Here is a 26,577-nt window from a genome sequence, read left to right as displayed (position 1 = left end):
TATGAAGTCGTACCACCAATGGCAGCTTAGGGAATGGAAACCTCAGAACTCCTAACTCCCAAGCAACTATGCCACCTTGTAGGTACTTATAACCAAAATTGCCCATTTATCTTTCTTTTCTGTTTAAGGTCTGCCTGAATGGAGACAAAACTGATTAAATATGGATATGAATATACAGTAATCTGGCCAAAGCAAAAACTCCTTTTTAAATATAAACAACTGCCATCTGAAAAGAGCCTCTAGAAAGACTTATTTCATAAAATAATCTAATCCATGTATTTGTTTTGCAGTAATAGAAGAAAATTCACCATTTAGTGAGAGATTATTCCCACCTTCCTTTCCTCCAAAAATTCAGCAGTTGCATCTCAGTGTAAGTTGTGCTACCTAACATTTTTAAGAAATTGTCTTTTTAACAGACATTAGAGTTCTAAAATTCCTGGATTTAATAGGTCTGCCCTCAGTGGCCAGCAAAAGTACAATCACAGAACAATAAGGGTCAATATGCCTCTAATCGAGGTTTCACCTTCTACTTTGATATCACCCATTCTCGGAGGGGAACTCAGAAGGTCAAACTGTTATTGAAGAAGCATAAGAATAGATAAACTAAATGAAGCTAATGAAGAGACTATAATCAAATACTCCTGGGAAAGACAATCAGCTGGCCTCCTTCAGAAACAAACATTCATAGGAACTTTTTAAAAAGCACAAAAGACAACATTGTAAGCCTTTAAGAATAAAGCAATATAATATTAGTTTAAGGAAATTGCCTTCCAGGTAAATCTAAAAGCAAAATATTCCCCAGCAACAATAAAAAGTGAAATGAACTTAGTGGAAAACTATGGCCCCAAAGCAATTGTTGACCAAACAGAAGAAATCAGTCTATGAAAATCATAATTGAATATGAATGTCTATAATTCTGCTAATTAGACATAGACATTCAATTGTCCAGTGTTTGTGTACCAAAATTAAAATAAAATCATTTTAATATAAGCAAAACCACCCTGAAAGGTTTTTCTTAAGATGTTTACATTTTAGTCCATATTTAGAGCAGCAAAAATATATCAGAAAGGAAAAGACTCTATTTAATTTTTCTAAAACTTTTCATTTTAGGGAGGGCTCCCTAATTATGAAAAACCTAATATCTACTAGGTTCAAAGGGGATGGACAAATAGTGGTAGTATGTGAAAAATAGTTTCATTTCTTAAAACATATACAGAACAATAAATTACTCATTACCTCTAGAAAAAAGGACTACTTTCAAAGTTCTTTACCATTTGGCATGCCTGTTCCCCTTCCCTTAAATAAATCAGTTATTCATTTGAACCTGCCTTCTACTCATTTGTCAAATAAATATTCACAGAGTTAAGAGCCTTCAAAATTCCAATGCTATTGGAACTAATCAATAATGAAAATAATATGATTTTTGGTTAATCTTTTAATACACATAGTTCAAAAATAAAAAGAACCTAAGGTTTCCTACTATGATCTTATAAGTATCCTTCTAACATGCTCGTATTTTTTTTAATAAGCTTGCTACCACTACCTTGCTGTGTTAAACTTTAGAAAACGTTGAGACTCCAAAGGCCGGCCTACAAACCAAATGGCATCCCCGCTTTGGCAGGCTGAGCGCCTCATTTTGGCTTCTCTCACTCCCTCTAGCGTTCGCAAAGCTCATCTGTCTGATTATCCAGTTACCTCACTGAACAAGAGCTCGGCTAAGTCCTGCCCATCTATGACATCACCCCCTTCTTCAACCACTGCGAGGTGAAGCTTTAACTTCAGACTTGGAGGTGGGCTGTGTGCAGTAAACTGGAATGCTCTCCCTCACTCACTCCTCAGTGTAGGAGTGATCCGAAGCAGGACAAGCTCTCCCTGCAGCTGCTGTTGGCTTTGTGTGGACTGGACGCGGAGCTTGGGAGAGGGGGGAGGGTTATTACTCCAGTTCACAGTCAGTGGAATTACAGCTATAGCGGCAGTATACATGGGATTGCTTTTTCTCGTCTTCCTGGTAAGTGTTTCCCATGTTTTTCCTTAAGATTGTCCCAGAAAGTTTGCTTGGTTTTACTCTGTAGACAGAAATGAGTTGGTACTGTGAGGCATCCAAATATGAACGTTTGCTCTGTCACCAGTAAGAGCAAAATAATGTGTGTGCGAGCCAGCAAGGAAAAATTGGGCTATACAGACAAATGCAAGAAGTTTCTTAAAACCTTCTTTCATTCAAAAGTAATAATTAATAGCTATTTTCTGCCTTGTATAGTTGCTATTTGTATAAGAGCCTTATGGAAAACATTAGGTTGGAAAGTTAAACGTTATATATTGAAGAATACAAGGCAGATTTTTTTTCACAGAGAGGAAAGCAAAAGGTCTTGCTAACTTGGTGTGTACTGTATGTGTGGTATGATCACCAATTGCTGCTTTTACAACTGTGAAAGAAAATCAATAATCCCTCTACCCATGAGTACGCAGTACATGAAAAGCATACATCTTGCTCACAGCTAGCTGAGCTACTCCCGGAGACTTCTGTGCCTCTGTAAGGATTAACAGCTACACCTAGATTTTAAAGCTTGCACTGCTATCCTGCCAGAGCTGCTTCAAGCATTTCAGGCTTGCAAATCTCAACTAGTGACTTCAGCTCAGAGGAGGGGGAGACTTTCTTCCAAACCATACCCCCACTCCAGGAGAAAGCCAAAATCCATTGCTTGGGCAAATGTAGTATGTGACTAGCATAGTAATTGGCAAAGCCTACTCAGAAAAACCAACAAAGCTCAGCGTGGAAGCGGTGCCTGATGTATGCAGTGAGTTCGGGGTGGCAAGAGGAACAAAAATTAGTAGAGCCCTCATCAAGTGGGATGCGCAGAGTATCCACTCACTTGCAACTTACAAGAGCAAAATGTTATATTGAAAGAAATGCTTTCATACAGCAAAGCTTCCGAACAGTAGTTAAATATATCTTCTAAAAAAATGGTTTTTTTTTCCAGTGAATTAGGTCTGAAACAAAATGGTTGCATAGAGGTAAAAAGTGCAACAGGCCTATATTTTCTCAACATCTGGGGGTTGATATTTGATTGATTATTTTATCTATTTATTTAAAATTTTAAAAAAAAAGCCTTGATATTTGTCAATTATGGAACCAAATCCTCTAATGGCTTTAACAATTAGCTATTTTAAATTTTCTTAAACCTATCTGTTCTAAAATGCACATATATGTTATTTTATTAGCAGGAAACAACATGAATAAATTAGCCACTAGAAAAGTGCTTCAGATGTAGCAATGCCTTTCATTTATCCCGAACCCCATACAAATATCCTGACTAGCTTGAAACATAAAGAATTAATTTGTCTGTTTTAAGACAGAACCATTTATGCTTGCCCCAAAGTGACAGATGATTGATTGATACTCATCTCTTCTGAAATGAGTAAAGAAAGAAATCCATCCTTTAAAAGTACCACAAAATATTAATACTACCATTACTACCAATATTAATAATAATATACCAGGATTTAATCTCTAAGAAGATTAAATCAGAGACACGCTACTTAGTTTGCAAATATGTGTGTACACAACACATATACATATACACACACTTTCACACATACATATGTTTATTAGCCTGAAATAAAAAACAAGGTTACAAAAACGTGATTGTATGAATTAAAGTAGGAAAATCTCATCCAATTTTTTTTAATAGAGCACTGCCAAAACACATCAAATCCAGGAATCAGCAAAGATATTATTGAATGAATAAACATAATGAATTCATTAATCTTGCTCTTGTTAATACTAACCATCAGTTATTAATTGGTCTTTTCATTTCTCTGCACCCCCTTTTAAATCAATTTTGATTAGGTTCAAGTGCCTAACTCAACACTCCTTAAACATTAAAGCTTGTGAAATACATAACTGGGCAACAAATAAAAAGTTTTTACAAAAAGAAGAACAACAGTAAGAAAATTTGTCATAACTGAATGTAGCCGCAAAATAGAAGGTATGTTTCTTTTGCTTTCAAGTGTTAATTAAGGAGCCTCCAATTCTATCAAAACTTTTTCAGAGCTAAATGAAGCGGTGTGAAATAAATTTGGTTGAAATCTTGTGGCTGTCAGACTTTGTTAGCAAGCTATTAATTATCTTTACCCCAGTTTCTTCTCTAGACTATATTGCCCAATCAAATAGAAACTCCAATTATGTTCAGCATCTCCTGCCTAGGGACACCAGACCCTAATGAACACTCAGTGTCTCCAGATGAAAAATACAATTATCAGCTTTAAACATGCAAGTGCACTGCAGAGAGATTCGTCTGTGCTTTTCTTGGCCACACACCCTAAGGCTTCCTCCTCTTTCTGGATTATTTTGAGCAATTTAAAACCCTACAAAAATCAGTAGCAGAGAACTTGCCTTGTATTAACCTTATATGAATGTTTTTTCTTCCTGCTTTTTATTTTTGATGTTATACCAATACTAAATTAAATCTGGTCAGTTAAAGAAAAATTTCAGTGGATCTTAACTTTTCCCCCCTTTATTAAGGTGGGTGGGCTGCATAACAAAGAATGTGATTAATGGCAAGATGCAGAGCTAACTTAAAAATTCTGAATTAAATCACCTTAAATATTTTTATTCAGTCAGTGTATTTATAGCATTATAAATAATTGTTGAAAGTCAAATGAAGACTACCATAAATGACATCGATGAGGGAAATGAAATTCAGTAATTTTTCAAAGGCTGTAATTTCTTCCCTCCTTTTCCCTTCAGTCCCCTTTCCCTCCCACCCCCCACCTTTTGCCCTAGAGGCCTTCACTGTTCTTCTCAACGGGAGGCTTTGTTGTAATTAAACCAGAGAAAAACTGGCCGGCAGCAGCCAACATCTGACTTGCGGCTTCTGAAAGCAGTGTTCTGGTAGAGTGTACCACCCCCCAGTGGGCAAAAACTCTACAGTAAATCTCTCAGCAATATTAATTCTCAAAACTGCCTTTTCCTATTCAGAGCATAAAAAGGGCTGTTTGTCGACTTCTTCTAACATTCCACCATTTCAGAACTTATCATAAGTCAACAACCCAATTTCCAACAATGAGACGGTTTGTAAATGTCTTCTGGAAAAAAGCCTTCTTCCTCAAGAATCAATATAGGAATATACATTTCAGAAAGCATTTTCCAGTTTCAGACTGCAAATCAACATCACTAAATTTGGTGAGACATGACATCAAAAAAGAGTTTGGAAAGCCATGTTTACATTGCATAGAAGAGCAGGTTTCAGCACTTTGACTTGTCTATTGACAAGAACTCCAGAGAAAACAGATTTTAAGTAAAAGAGGAATGAAATATAATGTAAGCAGCACCTAAAGTTGCGTTTGTTTTGCATATGCATTATCTTTTTCCTAGACTCAAAATTAAATGTCAGGAATGTATAAAAAGCTCTCTCCAGGTATTAGTCTCCTTAAATGAGAGGAGAGAGAAATTGCTCTCACTTGATGAGACAATGACAGCTTTTGTTCTTTATTCTTTCACTTTTCATCTGCACAAGTTACCGTGGCAACTTTGAAAAGAAAACCCACAGACCACATTTGGTTAAATACTATTTTTAAAAAGTGTGCCACTGGACTGTGGATTGATCAGTTTATGTGTTGTTGATTTTCTTCCTCTTCATTTGCTTTACATCAGTAATATCCTACTCTGAAATGAAAAAAAAAAGTGTTTTATGATTTGAGATGTTCTCACCAACGAGCACAGTGCTTGGCGCACAGTAGACCCAAACATTTGTTGTATTAGTGTATGGAAACTTGAATACTAGAAATTTAAAGCACATCCACCAAATTGTACTCACAACACTGAAAAAGGAGCTTTAAAGTTTGCAATGGGAAAACATTTGTGATTTTAAAAGGTACAGTTTTAAGTGCAATTGCTCAAAGGTCAACGCAAACGTAAAACATGTTCCCTGCCCCAAGCCCTCTTCTGCTCACATTTACCTCCCTCTAAATTCATGTCTACCTCATTCACACAAGTCTTGGTTCTCCAATTCATTTGATCTGGATTTAAATATGACAAAAGGAAGAAGCATTCACTATGATGAAAGATAACATCCTAGTTTGCCTTTTTCTTTTAAGGATGCTTGATTTAACTTTAAAAACCAAAATAAATGAAGCAGAATTGGATTCACTTATCACAAACCTATGGGGAGAAAATAACCAATAACATAAAAGGAGAAAGTAAAAATCCTTTGCTTTGGAACTTTTATCCCCTGTTTTACATAAATAAAACACAACGTCTTCAGACTAGAAAATAGTCTAGATAAAACCAAGTCTGAAAAGGCACGGTTGCTTCTCTGCTGCTCAGCAAACCCTTCAGACTTCATGGCTCTCAAGAGGGGACTTAGAGGTCCTTCTGCTTGCCTGGCATTAAACAAAAGAATTGGAACTTTCCTGAAATCTGATGATCGTGGAAAATTTAACTACCAGTCAGGCTGCTTAGAAAGCATTTTGCTGTCACTATCAACTAACCTGATGTACTCCAGTTGTTCAGTTTAACCGTATATGTAGCTTATTTTAAATACCATTTGTCTTTACAAAGACTTAGCATCACAGGTTGATCATTTTGTTGTGCTTTCAAAAAACGTTTTAAGCCTTCATAAATAAATTACTTTCTAAAACTCTATGATTATATAAATTCCAATTTACCTAGAAATATTCACAGACTTGGATAAGTCCGATGAAGCATGTGTTTTCTTCAACCTCAAGGTTTTATTTAAATAATAACACAATTAACTTGGATGAAAAATTCTTTTAGATTTCAAAAAAAATTTCTTAAGCTCCCATTATTAAGATAGGATTATGTGAAGAAAATCATTAAAAAGAATCTTTACTAAAATCTCAAAAAACTCTGTACTCAATATAAGATTTTTTGAAAATAAGCCACGATTTCAAATCAATTTAAATCAAAGGCAACAAATAAAGGATTTAGGAAGTTATCAACATATAATCTTAATCTAAGTGATCAAAACATGAGAATACCTTCTCATTTCAAACATTCCCACCTCTAACATATTGTAGTAGCAGGGAAGAAATCATATAAACATGTGCATTGCCTCAAATCTTTCACTGTATGTAAATACCAGTTTTCTATTCAGATAAAAGTTCTTAAATTATATTAGTTTTCTTAAAATATCTCAAAAAGATAGTATCCTTACTATTTAATTCTTTCTTACATCACAGAACTAAACTGGAGGCTTTTCACAGACCTGATGATTACATTATAAATGCAATTTTCTTTTAACCCCACAATTTTTCTGTATTAGAAGAAACTGAAGAGAAAGATCCCTGTTAAATCTGATTTATCCGTGAGGTGATTATGTTGTTCTTTTTGTCACAGTTTTAAATGCTATATGCTTAGTGATGATTCCATTAAAAAATAGTTTTAAAACATTTCTTTGAGTAACCAGGGGTCCATTTATGTTTTTCCCCAAGTTACCCCAATAACAATATTTTTCTAAAAGATGGATTACTTTTTGTTCAGAAGTAATGGCCTCTTTTCCAGTCTATGCAGACATAAAGACTTCTGAAGTTGATGTTGTGGAAACCTGGTCATAGTGTCCATACCAGTGGAGCTCATTTTTCTTGTTATCATTCACAATCAACTATAGTTTCCCTATGTGTGCGACTTTGTAGAACCAGCTCAGAAAAAGGAAAGTGTAAGCACTGGGGGCAGCATCGCTTATTTTAGATAGATTATTATAGCCTTTAATATGCAAAGCAAAACAAAACAAAATTGTCTATCACTATAGTTTCAAATTTAAAAGGGAAGGGAAGGAAAAGATATAAAACATAAACTATAAAACACAATCAAACACAAATTGAACTGTTCTGAGGTTAAGTAAAAGGAGAAGGAATTTGTGAGGGAATCTTCATTTCTAAGAGTATTCTCTCCAGAGAAAGGTGCTTTTTATTTTTGCCTTTAGTTTTAATGCAACTTGGGGAGAAGAGAAATGACATTTTACAAGAATTTAATGAGATTTAAGGCTTTCTGTTAATCCCACATTATTACCACTATTGTACTAATGGCAATGTGAGTTTGCCTATCAAACAGAGCAAAGGAAGCAGCTTTACAGATGTAAAACCAGAAAAATAAACAAATTAATCTTCTTTTCACACCATTTTAGGTTTCTTTTTTGTTTTTCTTCTGGGTTAAAAATGTGAAAATCAATACATATTCTTAGAGCTTGATTTCATAAAATATTTAAATACAAGCTTTATCACTAGTTATTTATGAGCATCTTGGACATACTCTAGGCTAACCTGACTTGGGGAACAATCAGTTCTTATAAATCCTCATTCATCAGATTCATCTCCTCAAATATAGTGTGTTGTGGCATGTGACAAATGCCTGACTACTGGTAACATTTTAAGCAGGTTCTCATCAGTGAATTTTTATAATAGTTTTTAATTAGTTTCAAATACAATTTAACAAAAGTAATTGTTTCCTAAACTTAAATTAACCACATTATTTTAAATGTTGAATAATTTTCAAGCTCAGAAAACATTTACAGCAGATACTTTTTAAAATAACTTTGTAATCATAATTTCAACAACTTGGTTTTTCATTTTCATATTCCACAAAAGCAAAAGTTTTCAAGAAAATACACCATTGAAATTCAACAATAATGAGCAAAGCCCTAAATGGATCACAGTAAAACCTCACTTTAAACAATAAGTCATTTAAACTTTCCTTTGTGGGCACTTTGCAACATCCACTAGAGATTACTTTATCCATCTGCAAACTGCTATTTTTGTTTCAAGTTGCTTAAATAATAAATTAAATGGATCTGTAATTTTTTTAAGTCTCCTTCTGTTAACGCATTCTATGATATGGTTGGTATTTCGTGGCAAACTAAAAGAAACTGAATTTTCAAATAGAACCAGAAACACAAATTTTGGCCTTGTTTAACATTCACTGCCAGTAGCATTTGAATTCTGGAACAGATGCTATCCTTGTTGGATGCTAGGTAATTACTAGGGGAGAAGCAAATTATTTCTACCGTAAGTCCTTAATTTCAGGGTCAAATATTTCCATGACACCTTAATGTTCCCTACATATACAGAAAGCCTCTGAGTAGGTCATCCTGCATAAAAGATACTGATGCCATGTACTTCCCCACCTCCACCCCAAAAAATCTTCATGGATATTAGATAATGGACAAAGCAGTCATCATTAAAATCACTGGTTTCTTTGGTGAAGCCTTAAGTCTTCTTTCAGAAATGACAAATAAACTTACTGGAAATTGGCATGTTCATGTTTGAATCTAGAGAGAAATGCCTTGTCAGATTTTGTTATGCTTTCTGAATGGTCATTATAAGGAGATAGACTGACATAGTGTCCTTTCTTTTCCAAATACAGATTTTTCAAATTCAGTTTGCTAAAAGAAAATTAAAATTATATTCCCCTAAAAAACTAATAGTAACCTGAACTTCTATGCTACCTTTTGGCCAAGAATACCTGAGTAACTAGAGTTCCATGATCATCAACTAGTCCTCAGAAATACCTCTAAGGAGGAAGGAGATGAGGTTCACATTCTACAATTGGGAAAATTGAGGCCTACAGGAAGAATTAAACAGGGCACCAAAGAAATCAAAAGAAAAGATTTAAAGCAAACTCCTTTCAACTCTTTAAATTGTAGATTGTATGACTTTGTAAAACCATGTTCAGAAATCTCTTAAAAGTTACCATGGCATTTCTGTCAAAATCCTTGTTACGTATTTGCTCACCTCTTTGTTGTACACTTGTTTTCTTCTTTTCAAACATTTTATCATTTTATATCTAAGATTTAAAAGTGAACTTCTAAAGATTGACCAGACATGAATTCAAAAGCCATGGAAGGCATTTACTGGTTCTTGAATGACACTTTGCTTCTGTGTTTAATTCAAAGTGACATTAACAGTTAACAGTAGAAATTATCTGTTTGGTGACAATCTCAACTTCAGCTCCTACTTTATTTGTATAGCAAAATTGCAAAGTAAAAAACAAACAGGTCATCTTATCCTTTTCACCAACTACTATGATGAAAGATTTCTTGCTTAAAGAAAGAACTGTTAAGTTTAAATTTCTAGGAAATCTCTCATATTAAAAGTTCATTATTAATAGTTTATTAAAACCTTTTGCTTTCACAGGAGATGCTCATACCCAGTATATTTTAAGGAAGAGAAATGTAAAGGAAATCTAGTATGCTTCCTTTTTTTTTTTCCCCCATGAAGAATATTTGAATTAAGTTTCTATACCTCTTAAAAAAGAATACCTGTTCTTGTATAACGTGACTGCACCAGATATTCTGAGAAAGCAGCAAGAAGCAAAACCTGGAAATAGCTATTTCACAGCAGGTAATCATACCTCAGGATATAGCTACTGTACAAAGTTTATACTTGGATAATCCTGTATAGGAATAAAGGTGGGGGGTAAATGACTGAAAAATCTATTACTATACAGGCCTTAGCATCATGAATGGCTTTCTTCATGAGGATCTGAAGTTACTATCTCTGACCACATTGCACAGAAGAGCCAATAAGAATTTCAAAGAGAGCAATTTCTACTAAGGGAATTAAGCTACACAAAAGGAACCTTCACACAGAAACTCTATCAGAAAAAAAAAAAAAAAAGTACATAGGAAGCCATGTGTTCTACATAGTAACAGGAAGCTGAATTGTTTCTGGTCCCTACTTTAATGAGCTTGCCCACCATGCTGAACTGCAGCTGGAATGTTCATTGACAACAGCGAGCCTGATCTGGAGGTGTGTGCGGCATAGGATTACTTGAATAAACAGTGAAGAACATTTCCAAGGACTGAACAAGAATTTTTAACTCCCAGCCCCACATCAGGAAAATAATATATGTGCATTGGATTTTCACTCACGCAAAATTTATTCACATCGTTAAATAAGGTAGGAAAAATATTAAAGTGTTTTATTTTCATGCCTGAAATTATAGAGGCTAATTAATATGTAAAGGTACAGAAGAGCTCATATTACACAGTAGATTAGTACAAATCTATAATTCTCCAGCCATGGGGAAAGTTGAACCATATCCTAGATTAGAACTTGAAGAAAGATAAATGCATTGTGAAACATATTATGAAAGAGAACATAATGAAAAGTTTGCACAAAGCCATTAAGCCATGTAGTGTGAAACATTAAAAAAGGGAAAAGAGTGAGCTAGGTTAATATGAAATGGAATTTTCCACTTAGGTTAGCTGGATGTATTAGCTGTGTATTTTTTTCCTCCCTTAAAATAGATTAAAAAGATTCCTTCTGATTTTCTTGTTAGAAATACCAATGAAACAATTCTCAATATTAATAATCAAAGAAAAATAGCATCAATAATCAAAACAAATGAATGGCTTTAGTAGGATTCAGGTCTTAAGAGGTATTTAACTGACTATACCTTTGAATATTAAGAGGATGGATTTTTTTTACTACACATTTCTATACATGTACAGTCTACCTAAGAAGTAGACATCAAATTTTGATTTTTAAAAACAGTAACATTATCTTTAAGTACAATAAATCATATTCCTATGTCTCAATTCATTATTAATGTTAAGAAAAAATTAGAAAATTGATTAGCTTGGTCAGTGACTGGCTATAGAACTGATATCAAACATTATGAAAGTGCTTTAGAATTCTCAGTAAAACTTTTATATTTAACATATCAAAATCAAATGGACTTGGGACATGATATTCTTTAATTAAATACTACAAACATTTAAGGTAAAGAGATTATAGGATGGTGTTCATTGTAAGGTAGTGATAAACCCTAAGCATGCAAAAAAAATTAAAAAGCTGAAAGTGATTACACATTTTAGTTTCCACATATATTTTGAACACTATTTTAGGTATCACAACCTGACTGTTTTCTGTCTTTCTTTTAACTCACTCCATTTTAGGGCTCTGACAGTACTGTGTACAAAGACCTCAACAGTGCTGACCATGATCAGCCCAGCCTGGAGCATCTTCCTCATCTGGACTAAAATTGGGCTGTTCCTTCAGGTGGCACCTCTCTTAGTTATGGCTAAATCCTGCCCATCTGTATGCCGTTGTGATGCAGGTTTCATTTACTGTAATGATCGCTTTCTGACATCCATTCCAACAGGAATACCAGAGGATGCTACAACACTCTACCTTCAGAACAACCAAATAAATAATGCTGGAATTCCTTCAGATTTGAAAAACTTGCTAAAAGTAGAAAGAATATACCTATACCACAACAGTTTAGATGAATTTCCTACCAACCTACCAAAGTACGTAAAAGAGTTACATTTGCAAGAAAATAACATAAGGACTATCACTTACGATTCACTTTCAAAAATTCCCTATCTGGAAGAATTACATTTAGATGATAACTCTGTCTCTGCTGTTAGCATTGAAGAAGGGGCATTCCGAGACAGCAACTATCTCCGACTGCTTTTCCTGTCCCGTAATCACCTCAGCACAATCCCTTGGGGTTTGCCCAGGACTATAGAAGAACTACGCTTGGACGATAATCGCATATCCACTATTTCATCACCATCTCTTCAAGGTCTCACTAGCCTAAAACGCCTGGTTCTGGATGGAAACCTATTGAACAACCACGGTTTAGGTGATAAAGTTTTCTTCAACCTAGTCAACTTAACAGAACTGTCATTGGTGCGGAATTCCCTGACTGCTGCACCAGTAAACCTTCCAGGCACAAACCTGAGGAAGCTTTATCTTCAAGATAACCACATCAATCGGGTGCCCCCAAATGCTTTTTCTTATCTAAGGCAGCTGTATCGACTCGACATGTCCAATAACAACCTAAGTAATTTACCTCAGGGTATCTTTGATGATTTGGACAATATAACCCAACTGATTCTTCGCAACAATCCCTGGTATTGTGGGTGCAAAATGAAATGGGTACGTGACTGGTTACAGTCACTACCTATGAAGGTCAATGTGCGTGGGCTTATGTGCCAAGCCCCAGAAAAAGTTCGGGGGATGGCTATCAAGGACCTTAATGCGGAACTGTTCGATTGTAAGGACAGTGCAGTGGTAAGCACCATTCAGATAACCACTGCAATACCCAACACAGTATATCCTGCTCAAGGACAGTGGCCAGCTCCAGTGACCAAACAACCAGACATTAAGAACCCCAAGCTCACTAAAGATCAGCGAACCACAGGGAGTCCAGCAAGAAAAACAATTATAATTACTGTGAAATCTGTCACCTCTGACACGATTCATATCTCTTGGAAACTTGTCCTACCTATGACTGCTTTAAGACTCAGCTGGCTCAAACTGGGCCATAGCCCAGCATTTGGATCTATAACAGAAACAATCGTAACAGGGGAACGCAATGAATACTTAGTGACAGCCCTGGAGCCTGATTCGCCATATCGAGTCTGCATGGTTCCCATGGAAACCAGTAACCTCTACCTATTTGATGAAGCCCCTGTTTGTATTGAGACTGAAACTGCACCCCTTCGAATGTACAACCCTACAACCACCCTTAATCGAGAGCAAGAGAAAGAACCTTACAAAAACCCCAATTTACCGTTGGCTGCCATCATTGGTGGGGCTGTGGCCCTGGTCACCATTGCCCTTCTTGCTTTAGTGTGCTGGTACGTTCATAGGAACGGATCACTCTTCTCAAGGAACTGTGCGTACAGCAAAGGGAGGAGAAGAAAGGATGACTATGCGGAAGCTGGCACTAAGAAGGACAACTCCATCCTGGAAATCAGGGAGACTTCTTTTCAGATGTTACCAATAAGCAATGAACCAATCTCAAAGGAGGAATTTGTAATACACACCATATTTCCTCCTAATGGAATGAATCTGTACAAAAACAATCACAGTGAAAGCAGTAGTAACCGAAGCTACAGAGACAGTGGTATTCCAGACTCAGATCACTCACACTCATGATGCTGGAGGCCTTGTAGCTGACTGTGTTTCGGTTTTTTTAAACCTAAGGGAGATGATGGTAGGAACCCTGTTCTACTGCAAAACACTGGAAAAAGAGACTGAAAAAAGCAATGTACTGTACATTTGCCATATAATTTATATTTAAGAACTTTTTATTAAAAGTTTCAAATTTCAGGTTACTGCTGCGATTGATGTAGTAGAGATGCCTGAACACAAGTCTATATTTTAGTATTTTTTAGTAATTTGTACTGTATTTTCCTTGCAAATATTGAAGTTATAAACCATTTACTTTGTGTTCTACTGAGTAAGATGACTTGTTGACTGTGAAAGTGAATTTTCTTGCTGTGTTGAACAATCAGGACTGAGTTCACATGAGATCCTTGTAGTATAAGCACAGGCCATTTTTCACTTTGGTATTAATGAAATGTAAAAAAAGAAAACCTGGCTGAATGAGAAAACTTAAAGTTCAAAAAATAGTTATGAAAGAATGTTCCAACTATTAAATTTGTATTATCCCAGTGGTATTCAATAAATTAAAATATGTGACGTAATGGGCAATATCAAACTTGCTGCATATTTCCATTTTTACTCTAAGCAAATTAGATACTTTTAAGAAAATACGCGTATCTTCTGAACTGAATACATTCACTGGCATAAAGGAGTGTGAAGTCTGCTGTTAAAACCACTGTTAACAAAGCTTTGAGAATAAAGGACTTCACAAAATGAATAATGTAAGAGCACTCTTAAGTTAGGGGGAAATTTATACTTAGGAAAATATGAAATCTTAGACTCTGATAGTGTAATGACACAAACACCAGAATTGCATTTTGGTTTTGCCTATACCATCCTGATTTTTGAAAAGTGAATTCTAAAGATATAATTGTTAATGTTTATAATGTTTTTATCATAAATGATATCAAAAGAGAAACATACATATTTAAAAAAGTAGTGTACCCATAAGCAATTCCCCTCAACAATGCAGAGAAAGTAGTACTTTGAAAAAGGGAGAATTTAAAAGAAAAATAACTACTAGAAATCAAATTTAGATCTGGTTTATATGAAATGTTTTAACACTGTACATAAAAGTTCAATTTACCTTCACAATGATCAAGAATACTGCCCATTACTGTCACAGTTTTCCACATATTACATAATGAACTTGTAATGTAACATTTCTTTCTAGCTTCCTACTGAATTGTAAGCTATTACTTGTTTAAAAACCACATCATTTTTCTGTTGCCATGATTTTTATTTTTCCAACAAAAAACCAAAGTGCATTGTACGCCCTTTGGCCAGTCTTGTATGTGCCTTGATCCAATGCTACATGTATTCAGCTTTTAAAACTCGACAAATTTTTCATACTTCCTTAAATATGAAAAATTATGGTCTTATTGCTGAATAAAACAAGAAAAAAGTACAAAATAATCGTGCTTGCTTTTTCGGGATTATGTTACTATCACTAAAGTAGCAAATTGCCCAGCACATTATTCCTAAGCACCCCCATGTATTTTTCTAGGCATAAAAATAAACGTTGACTACAAATAAAAATATATATATAGCAATATCTCGAGCTTGTGTATCATTTAACTTTAAAGAGTTCAGTGTTTCATGAACAAATTAACTTTCTATCATTCTTTTGGAATACTATTATTTTGCTTATTCACTCCAAAGATGGAAAACTTCAGAAGTGGTTCTGTGATCTTTCAGTCTTTTTTACGTTGCTGCCATTGTCCTTACTGATACTTTTTAAAATGGTCTTTGAAAAACTAATATATTTTTTTAATAGCTTTTTGGTAGTATGAGTTGGCACTACAGGATTTGAAATCTCAGATCTATCACTTACTAGGTATGTAATTAAAAGCAAACCACTTTCTCATCTCTTACAGGAGATGATATGCATGGAAACTGCGCAATGTTCAACCAAATTAAGTTACTACTATTATGATCAAGAAAGTTTACCATGTGTTTCCAGAGGTTTGTTAGATATTTCTCCTTTTGCTAGTCCACTGACAAACATCTCCAGCAGCCTGTGAAATGTTATTTATTATTAATTTGCCATCTACATATGTTTCCCAATAAGGTTACCTCTTTTGACTTCTTGTTATGAAGAATTCCTGTTTTCTAGGAATAACTTAGCAAAGACTCATGTGATTAACCTTAAATATAGGGAACGTTTTGTGAAGGAAGTTTGACTTTTGCTTCCAGAGGTTTTAAGTAGTTCAGCTACAGTGCTGCCAGAAAGGATGATTCCATTATATCGCTATAAACCTATGAGTTTATAATAAGCCAAAAGCCAAAAGATTATATTGACTAATTTCCAATTAGTGCATCTTTCATGAGCACAGGAAATTTTATGTGTGTTCTAATACATGCATTTTAATTATTTTACCTGGGATAAATCAGAAACGGGTTTTATATCAGCAAATATAAATAGCAACAACAGTGTAAAAGTTTATTCTTTTCCTAGGTCTATGAAACCCAAATGCTTTGCTGAACAAATATATATATATGTATCTCCTTTTAATAAAATGATAAAATACAAATATCTACCTTAAACGGCACTAAATTTATTATAAATACATGTGCATATAACCCAAACAAATGTTCACAATTTTTACTGATCAGGCACTAACAGAAAATTGTAGGAAAAAGAAAAATCCCATCCTGAATATACAACTTATAGATTTAACAAGAATACTATTGAGGAAGCTACCAAAAAAAAAAAAAAAAAAAAAAGAGGGAAAAATCACTCCCTTGCTGAATGTTTGACAAAAATCAAAAACTGTTTTTGGATGCAACCACTTGTAACTGCATTAAATCACTGTATTTACACTCTCATTCCCTATTAAAAACAACACTGTTCTCTATCTTTCAGCAAGGCCTATTTATTAAAAGTATTCCCCTGTGCCAAATGAACTAGTAAAAAAACTTTGCTTTACTAACTACAGTTTCTGAGTAAAGCACATTTTATAGCTATATGCCAACATGACAGTTTTCCTGAGGAATCCAAAGAGACCCATATGCTTTAAAGCACCTGAGGCGTGGGTGTTCAAGGAACCAATCTATCACTGAATTCACTTTAATATTAGCTCATCTGCTGCTGAAAACAATAGTGGCATTTAAAGTTCTAATTCCTTTCTCCTACTTAGCATGATTAGCAAATCCTAATTTAGCATAGTCTTAGAATTAAAACTATTGTGTTTTATGTTTTTGGACCTTTGGTTAAATTAGCAAAAAATAACTCACGCTTATCAATCACTTTGATAAGAACTTCAAAGTTCTCTACAAATAATCTCAACAGCCAACGACCTATATGGAATGATTTCTACATTATAAATAGCAGAAGCATTGGCTTCAAGAAGTATCCTGTCTAGAGGATGTAAGGCATAAACATATAATCTAATGAAAGTTTACCGTAACTGCAGTATAGGAAAATAACTATCTATCTGGATGGATTAAAGAAGATCTCAGGAAGGAGGTAAAATGAGGGCCGGAATTGAAGGATAAGAAAATATAGAGAAAACAAGAAGAGTAGATACTGGCCATGTAGAGAAAATGGTGAGCAGTCATGGAGGTAGGAAAACAGGGACAATGTTTCTCAATGCCAGCTTTGGTCACAATCACTTGGGGAGGCTTTTATTAAGATAACCAGGTTTCAATATAGATCAACTAAATTTAAATCTCCCAGATTAAGGTTGAGCATTTAAAGTTTTCTTTAATTCCAGGGGTGCCTGGGTGGCTTAGTTGGTTAAGCATCTGACTTTGGCTCAGGTCATGATCTCACGGTTTGTGGGTTCAAACCCCACATAGGGCTCTGTGCTGACAGCTCAGAGCCTGAAGCCTGCTTTGGATTCTGTGTCTCCCTCTCTCTCTGCCCCTCCCCTGCTTGTGCTTTGTCTCTCTCTCTCTCTCTCTCTCTCTCTCTCTCTCTCTCAAAAATAAACATTAAAAAACAATTTTTTTAAGTTTTCTTTAATTCCAAAAGTGATTCTGATGCAACTGAGGATTATGGATTTTGGAGGTATTTGGGGAAAGGCCAATAGGTCTGCTGAAATACAAGGTTCATAAAGGAGTTAAGGCTGGAAAAGCTTTTTTATATAAGCAGTGTGTTGAATTCCAGCTAAGAAGTCTGGATGATATGCTTTGGCGATGGTTTCTGGGCAGCTATGTAAACAATTAGTGTACTTTTTAGGGACATATTGTAGAAATAAGGAATATTGAATGAAGAATGAATGAGGAGAAAGAAACTGAGAGTAAGAGGACAAGGTAGAAGGACATGCAGTATTGCAGGCAAGAGAAAACAAGGGCCTAACCAGTGGAATGGGATTTAAAAAAAGAAAAAAAGAAAAGTATAATTCAAAGATACAGGAACTGAGGAAGGAATAAAAATTGAAGGTGATGACTTTTAGCCAGGTAAGTAGAATGTTGGTAAGGCACTTAATGATGAAAACTATTAGAAAAAAATCTCAAAGTTTCTTGTACATTTTAGGTTTGAACAGGTGACCATATGCACAGTATAGATTTACACTGGCTAGTGACCCAGCTTAGATGATAAATTATAATTGCATTAGGTTTTAAAATACTTCTATGTTATCCATCTGGAAATGTCTATTGGGAAGTTGGAAACGAGGGTATGGGAAGAGATCCTCAACAGTCTAACACATTATTACTAAAGGTGAGAGGGTAGAAGACAGCAGCAACAGAAGTGAGCTGAGGGAGGGAAAAGAGATGAGCCACAGGGACACCTACCCTTTATGGGGACAGAAGAGAGAGAGCAGTCAAAAAAACAAAAACAAAAGCCAAAAAGGGGCAATTAAAAAGGAGGAAAATCATCACAAGGAGAATATTATAAAATCAAGGAACTACAAATATTAAAAAAAGAGGATGTCAAAAGGTAGTCTGGAATTTAGATTTGGAAGAGGACACTGTTTAAAATAGAAAAGGAGGAGATAGCCAGGGATTTTGAAGCAGTGTCAGCAAAGTAAAGAGGTAAAAGCCTCTAGGATATTGACAGGATAATAGGAGATAAAGAAAACAGAAACAGTGATCAGGACTACTCTTTAAGAAGTCTTGAGGGTGAAGGGATCAAGATAGATAAGGAAAGGAAGTGAATACCAAGGGGAATATTTACTGTCCTTAGGAATAAGATGGGGTATAGAGATAAGAATCTACAATGAGAACAGCGAAGCATATTTGATAGAAGAAAACTGGGATGCAGGAGAGGTGTGGTCCAAGTCATGCTGTGATGACTTAAGTAAAAGTGTGACTGAGAAGCTGCAGTTTTTGAAGAGTCACCAGCAAGGAGGACAAAGTTACGGAGAGAGTGGGGAAAGGGTTGGAAAGAGGGTAAGGTTTGTAAGACAGGTCCTAAGGAAGATGGGGAAATGTCCCCGAGATGAAGAGGAGGGAGATGATGATGGGATTAGGTGATACAGATATAAAAAAAGGACTTCCTAAGAAAGGGTTTTTGAGTAATGGTGACAGAAACATATTCAGGAAGTGATCTTACAGGGACAGAGAAAAAAAAAATTTTTGAAAGTCCCTTCCTATATTCTACACCCCTCCCCTACCAAACTTTCATCAAATAGTGACAGGGAAGGTATAATCCTCAGGGAACAGATGTCAATTAATTCAAGGTCATGGAAAGAATGCTAAGAAAAATGTCAGATACAGAGGGAGTTAGAACCCAAAAGTGAAAGACTGCAGTAGGCCCAGGGGAAGCAGTTAAGAGATGGGCCCAAAAGGAATTCAAATTCCCAGATGGAAAGACACACAAAACAGAAAAATAGAGCAGAGGAGGGCCTTGCACTTAGGACTCCAGCAGATGATCACAGTTAAAAGGATGTTGGTCATGAGAAGTTAGTAGAAACTCCTGTTCTAAACAGTATACACATTCTGAACAGATGAAAGAAAAAGAAATAGAATAACCAAATTAACCTTGCTCTATTCTTTGAACATCAAAACAGAATGAAATCTAATTTTATCTCAAAATATAGACTGAAGAAGTATTTCTACTTTTATCAGTCTTTCCCACAAGTATCAAAGGTAACTCCTGGAGAACAGGTAAGCAAATCACATTATGAATCCCTCCCACTTCCTACCCCCACCTCCTTCTCATTTTTATATTATTTGGGTGAAATGAGATTAGAAATGAACTTTAGAACTGACTTGACAGTTTTTTTTTTTTTTTTTTCCTTTTTTTAAAAGGCTTCAAAAGGAAGCATGCAGCCACAGGGGTGGGGAAGTTGGGGATAATGGGATTTTACAGACTGATTGTGTGCACACATAAAAGAAGCGCTTCTTTTTCAAGGCCAGCTGGCTGGGGCAGGGAGGAGGTGAGGGATAGTCTAGGAAATTACTACCCAAACTAATTACCCTTCTGAATATACATCATGGCTCTGATAACTGTGACATTACAAAGCTGAGGCTAGTTCATACCAATGTTGTATTAAAAGGGCATGGAATCACTGCCACATTTTAATTTCCTAGATATGAAGAGCAATGTTGATAAAAAGGAAAAAAAAAACAGTAAAGATTAAGTAAAACAAAAATCTAACAAAATTCTCTTAAAAATATGTTCTAAAAACATTAGCAATGTCTCACACATACAGTGGGCTTAATGAATTTTTGGGATACTGTTTGTTAAGGACTTTGTCAAGCACAGTGCTAAGTATTTTATATATTTTAATCTCATTTAATTCACACAATAACTGTACAGATAATTTCTATCCACATTTTTCAGATGAGTAAATTAAGGCTTTGAAAGGTAATGAGATATTTTATTCATTCAATATTAATAATGATTTACTGAGCACCCACTCAATAACTGTGCTTGGAGCTGGGTATGTAGCACTAAACCAAAAAGATATGGAGATTATAGTTGGAGGAGGTAGGGACTCAGATACTAATCTCAAACTGAATGAACGTGAAGTAAAAAGTTCTGACAGAAGCCATGGAGGAGAAAAATATGGTGCTACGAATGAGCACAACACAACTTAGATTCAGTGGTAAGGGAAAGCCTAAGACCTGAGGTATAAAGAGTAAGCTATGTGAAGAATAAGGTAAAGAGTGTTCTGAGCACTGGAAAGGGGATGTATTAAAGTTTCAAGCAGGAAATCAGCTTAGTGAATCTGAAGATTGAAACATATCAGGGGCTCAAACTCTGTGAGCAAGACAGAGGTAAGTTCAGTGAGGCAGGCCCAGATCTGAGTATGCAAGGTCTTGCAGGCCAAGGCCAATGTAAGGAGTCTGGACTTCATTTTAGTGAACGAAAAAAAAACACTGGAGGATTTTTAACCTGGTAGAGGAGAGGGCGAAGGAGGAGGAGAAAGATGTGTGGGGATTATACTATCAGATTTCAATTGCAATAAGGTCACTAGCCATTATATAGAAAATAAGTAATATGGAACAGGATGGTGGTAGTGAGGAGAGAAAGGAAAGATGCCAAATATATTTTAGAGCTGTAATGGAATCGTTCTCAGAGTTATATAGTGAGTGGTGGAACAAGGACTCTGTCTGATCCTGAAGCTTGAGCTCTTAACCACTCTCTTTAAATACATTTCTTAATAACTAAAAAAAGGAATTTATCCACCCCCAATTATTTCCTTTTACTGAGATAACAACTAGAAGACATTTTTAGGATTAAATCTCAAAACGCTTTAATGGTGCAATTGTGCATTTCCCCCCAAGGCTTATGGACCCAGCCCTACAATGCTAAATGATATAACTTCTGGAGGTCAGTAGTTAATGGCTAAAAACTACCCAGAAAATAACACTTGTCTTTCTTGTGGCTTTCAATAAACTTAAACTCCTAGTTGGCAGACAATCTTAATGTCTGAGTTCACTGCAGCACATCTTTATGATTCCTTTGTGTCTTCTAAGAGCCAGAACGGAAGTGCCAAATCACCTAACCTATTTGCCAGGCTTGGTGCTGAATTTGAGAAATATAACCCATGAGTATTACTGCTTTGCCTACAAAGGTAAAGAAATGTCAAGATTTATTTTACAAAAAATTACTGAAAACCATTAATTATCTTTGAATTACTAAAATGCTTTATTCACAGTATACTAACAGACATACTAAATACAGACAAGATATTAGAGATCTACATTTAATTCCATATTCACAGAGTCTCAGAGCTAGCTAGAAGAGATTTCATGAACTTTGGTAATGTGTACTAACAAATTTACTTTTTTCTAAGTTTATTTATTTTGAGAGAAAGAGAGAGAGAGACAGAGAGAGAACATGAGTGGAGGAGGATCTGAGAGAGAGAGGAAGAGAATTCCCAGCAGGCTCCAAACTGTCAGCACAGAGCCCAACAAGGGGCTTGAACCTGTGAATCATAAGATCACAACCTGAGCCAAGACCAAGAGTCAGATGCTTCACTGACTGAGCCACCCAGGTGCCCCTGTACTAACAAATTTAAAAGTTAATCTCTTCTTTGTTTTAAAACAATACAAATTCAAAAACAAACGTTGGTAGTTCAACTGTAACTGGTTTACAGTTTTTAAAAGTTCAAAATGGAGGGGCACCTGTGTGGGTCAGTCAGTTAAGCTGCCAATTCTTGATTCTGGCTCAGGTCATGATCCCAAAGTCATGGGATCAAGCCTAACATCCTCCTGCTTTGTACTGACAGCATGGAGCTTGCTTGGGATTCTCCCTCTGCCCTTCCCCCCCCCACAATTCCCCCCCCACCCCCTCTCCCTCAAAATAAATACATAAAGTTAAAAAAAAAAAAAGTCCATAATGGAAAAACAAGGACCTACTCTGTAAATCACAATATGCTTCTAACTACTTTATTATGAATGGCTCATGGCATTCTCCCTATGAGAGTTAAATGTTCCCTTTATTGTTGTTGTTATTATTTAATATGCTAAATAATTTTATTTATGTTATTATCCCTATCAATATTCAAACTCCATGAAGGCAAGGAACTTTTTTCTCCTGCTCTTTCACCTAAATCCTTCCAACCTGTAGAACAATCTCTAGCAGACACTCAAAAAAAAAAAAAAAAATTTGTTAAATGAATGAATAAAAGAATGAATGAGCTTCAAAGGATTCTATCACTAAGCATCATCTGAGACAATCTTTGTGAAAGCACTTTGTAAACTGTGATCCCTTCTATGATTGTAGAGTATTATCACCATGTACTGAGCACTCCATACCCATTATCTCCTTTACTCCCCAATTCACAAAACACACGTAGGTTCAAACTGATTATGCAACTCACCCAGTATCACACAATATAAATGGTAAAATTAAGACTCCAAAAAAACAATTTGATTCCAAATGCAAGGATCTTAACCCTACATCTGTCTTTTTTAGGTTGCTCTCTTCCTTGTGACATGCTGACTGACTCCAAGTATGTAAAAAAATATATACTAAAACACTATTAAATTGTATGTACCGTTGGTATTTGAGATGATGACTAAGAGCACTGTCTTTGAATCAGACAGATCTGGGTTTGCATCTAGTTTCTGCTACTTTGTTGGGGTATGGCCTTCAACAATTTAGCCAATTTTGCCAAGCCTCAGTTTCACCTTCTGTAAAACAGGATAATAATAGTGCCTCTGTAATTGTAAGGAATAAATTACATATTTCAAATGGAGCACTTAACTCATACTTGACTCTTAGTAAATACCCAGTAAATTTTATTTTCACCTTTGATGATGAAGAAATATTCACCTGCATATGATATTAGAACTATCATTTGAACATAGGGTGACAAAAAAAGTGGAAAGTAAGGAAGCAAGATCAGCAGACTTTCTCTGCATTTCTATTTTCCTCTGAACCGTGAACTGATTTCACAGAAGCAAATACTAACAAAGGCACACCTTTCTTTCTCTCCCCAACACAGGATTGGGCTCCTTAAAACACCTTGCTACCCTTTGGTAAAGGAACAAGTAGGAATGTCAACTGCTAAAAAGTGGAAGAAATAACATTATTTTAAAAATACCTGTTATCTTAAAGCTGTTAGAATGGTAATAGTCTTTATAGTTTCCAGAAACCCTATAAAATTTTTTGTTGTAGAAGAACAAATATCTAGATGGTTACTTGTTAAATAAAGTCACACAGTTACTGAAGTGAATCAGTGTAGGAGCACCAGGGACAATGTTTCGGATGAATTAGCCCCTGCTGGTGGGAATCATTTTTATCGGGAAAGAGAGAGTGATAGCAGCCAGATACAGGTCTCAGGAGACTACAGTCTTCTGTTTAAGTGCAACAGCAAACTGCATAATCCTGGCTATCCCCTTCTAGTTGTAAATCTAAATTAGCATGCCCTTGCTCATAAAGGGGAGGCTGGGAGGGAAAAGGAGAGAGAGGTTTTTTCTTTGGTTTAATAAACACGTTTAAACAAGAGATTCTTATTTCCTGGTTTATCAGGTATTGATCTTTTCCAGGTACAGGAATTTACTTAACATGTTTTTTTCAGAAAATTCCTCTTTGAATGTTAACTAATATACTTAAAGGGTTAGGTCTAAAAGAGAAAATTAATTTCAATATTTATTATAGTGTTCTAGTATTACCTAGAAAAAATGTGCTGGTTCACAAGCACATTAAACTTTCTCACCTCACCAGACAAATTTCATGAGTTCTATTCCAATTGTTCACCTTTCCTTAGAAATCCCAGACAGAGAGGTAGCAGTAGGGGCCATTAAAACCAATTAACACTTCTCTTTCATTTGGGGACAAATAAGACAGAAAAAGAGGAGCAGTTCAAGCTAACGCTTTAATGAATGCATACATTTATAAGTGATTTCAAAGTAAGGGAAAACATTTACTTGTGACAAACTGCACATGTGTAAAATATTTAATGCCCAAATGAAGGCAATTAAGTGTAGTTTCTTCTCAAATGTGCACAAAATGCATAAGAATCCACCAAATATACTATCTTTTAATATTAAGAAATATAGGGTTAAGAATCTCTTTAAAGTATCTGAATCCCTTGCTCTACTTGTAGCCAGTCTATAGCAGATAACAGAGTAACCAATTTGTTTTTTATTTTTATTTTATTTATTTTATTTATTTATTTTTGAGACAGAGAGAGACAGAGCATGAACAGGGGAGGGGCAGAGAGAGAGGGAGACACAGAATCGGAAGCAGGCTCCAGGCTCTGAGCCATCAGCCCAGAGCCCAAAGCGGGCTCGAACTCACAGACCATGAGATGGTGACCTGAGCTGAAGTCGGACGCTTAACCGACTGAGCCACCCAGGCGCCCCACCAATTTGTTCTTTAAAAATCTTTCTGGGACAAGAAATTATATATTTCAGACTCTCTTCTAAAACTTAATGTCCACACTGAAGTGTTTTCATATAGATGTTAAACGTAGACATTATTTAATGTAGACATTAAAGTGTTACACAATGACCTTCTAGAAAGCTCCCAGTAAATACTATTCTTTGTGCAAAATACTGTAGAGGTGACAAGATATCAGCATATTCAAACATGTCATTCTTCCATATAAGGTAATAATTAAGAGCACAGAATTTTGGAGTTGTGCCAACCCAGGTTCAAGCCACACTGGTTCTACCACTTACTAGTAAGGTAACTCAGGGAAAATTACTTAATTTCTCTAAACTTGCCTTTCTTAACTCTATAGAAGTGGCAAATGAATTTAAACTATGTGTGCTTCACGGCACCTGGGTGGCTCAGTCGGTTAAGTGTCCGACCTCAGCTTAGGCCATGATCTCACTGTTCATGGGTTCGAGCTCCACGTTGGGCTCTGTGCTAACAGCTCAGAGCCTAGAGCCTGCTTCGGATTCTGTGTCTCCCTCTCTCTCTGTCCTTTTCCCACTTGTACTGTCTCTGTCTCTCAAAAAAATGAATAAATGTTAAAAAAAAATTGAAGTATATGTGCTTAGTATAGTAGTGCCTGATACATTAGTAAGTACATAGCATTTAATAGCTAAGTAGTTAGCCAAGGACTAATTGTTCAAATTCTGAAATTCTATTTCTTAGATCCAAAGCCACGCTTTTCCACTTGTTCCTTGTTTGGCACTGGAAAAATCATTTCACCTCCCTCTACTAATACTAGTAAATACACGAAAAATATTAGAAGAGGGTTTTGTATATGATAAATGCTTAATAAATAATTTTAAAATTACTTCAACAAAGTCACATAGAAGCTGAAATTTAAAGAGCATATCAGAGCAATTTTCTCTTCTGGTATTTGAATGGACTTGCATTAGAAATAAACGAACACTATTAACCCACATCCAGAAATCTTTCCTACATACCAATAGGCAATTACACATAGTACACACTCCCTAGTTTCAGGTTTCCTAGACTTGTCTGATGATACAAATCACCCAGAGACTATGACTGAGCAGGTCTGGGGTGGGGCCTTGGAATCTGTATAATCAGCTTCCCAGGTAAGTGCTATATTGGGCAGGCTCAAAACCCTGCATTAGTTAAAGCTGCACCCAAATGCAGAACCTGGGAAAAATAGCATGCAGTCACACCCAGTGAGCAGACATATTACAAGTACTATGTAATAGAAATGGGTATTTTAAAATGACTTTGTATTAAGCAATTTTGTTGAATATTTATCAGTTCCAAATATTCATTAAGCATGTATTACAATTCACAAAACAGTACATGAAAACTCATGAGAAAACTACTACTTAAAAATTAATGGCATCTGGGAAGTGAGAGTGGCAAACAGAAAG

At 35.6% G+C, this 26,577-nt stretch overlaps 2 protein-coding genes across 5 annotated transcripts in view; one reads left to right on the top strand and one right to left on the bottom strand.

The window, feature by feature from the left end:
- Nucleotides 1–26,577, bottom strand: part of MACROD2 (mono-ADP ribosylhydrolase 2) — a 1,987,236-nt gene that overhangs the window by 1,623,728 nt on the left and 336,931 nt on the right. The window lies entirely within an intron of this gene.
- FLRT3 (fibronectin leucine rich transmembrane protein 3) lies at nucleotides 1,768–15,472 on the top strand. 4 transcript variants are annotated; one of them, XM_027069541.2, is made up of 4 exons: nucleotides 1,769–2,008; nucleotides 3,848–3,986; nucleotides 10,150–10,914; nucleotides 11,916–15,472. In XM_027069541.2, exon 4 carries the CDS (start codon nucleotides 11,959–11,961, stop codon nucleotides 13,906–13,908), a length of 1,950 nt encoding a protein of 649 aa, XP_026925342.1. In that variant the 5' UTR covers nucleotides 1,769–2,008; nucleotides 3,848–3,986; nucleotides 10,150–10,914; nucleotides 11,916–11,958; the 3' UTR covers nucleotides 13,909–15,472. The 4 variants fall into 4 exon arrangements, with proteins under 4 accessions (XP_053057320.1, XP_014917325.1, XP_026925343.1 ...); XM_053201345.1 differs by lacking the exon at nucleotides 3,848–3,986 and having other exon boundaries at nucleotides 1,768–2,008; nucleotides 10,150–10,356; XM_015061839.3 differs by lacking the exon at nucleotides 3,848–3,986 and having other exon boundaries at nucleotides 1,768–2,008.

The sequence above is a fragment of the Acinonyx jubatus genome, chromosome A3 (genome assembly GCF_027475565.1).
Source record: "Acinonyx jubatus isolate Ajub_Pintada_27869175 chromosome A3, VMU_Ajub_asm_v1.0, whole genome shotgun sequence".
Lineage (NCBI taxonomy): Eukaryota > Metazoa > Chordata > Mammalia > Carnivora > Felidae > Acinonyx > Acinonyx jubatus.
The sequence above is the reverse complement of the archived record's forward strand: the minus strand, read 5'-3'. Positions and strand labels throughout refer to the sequence as shown.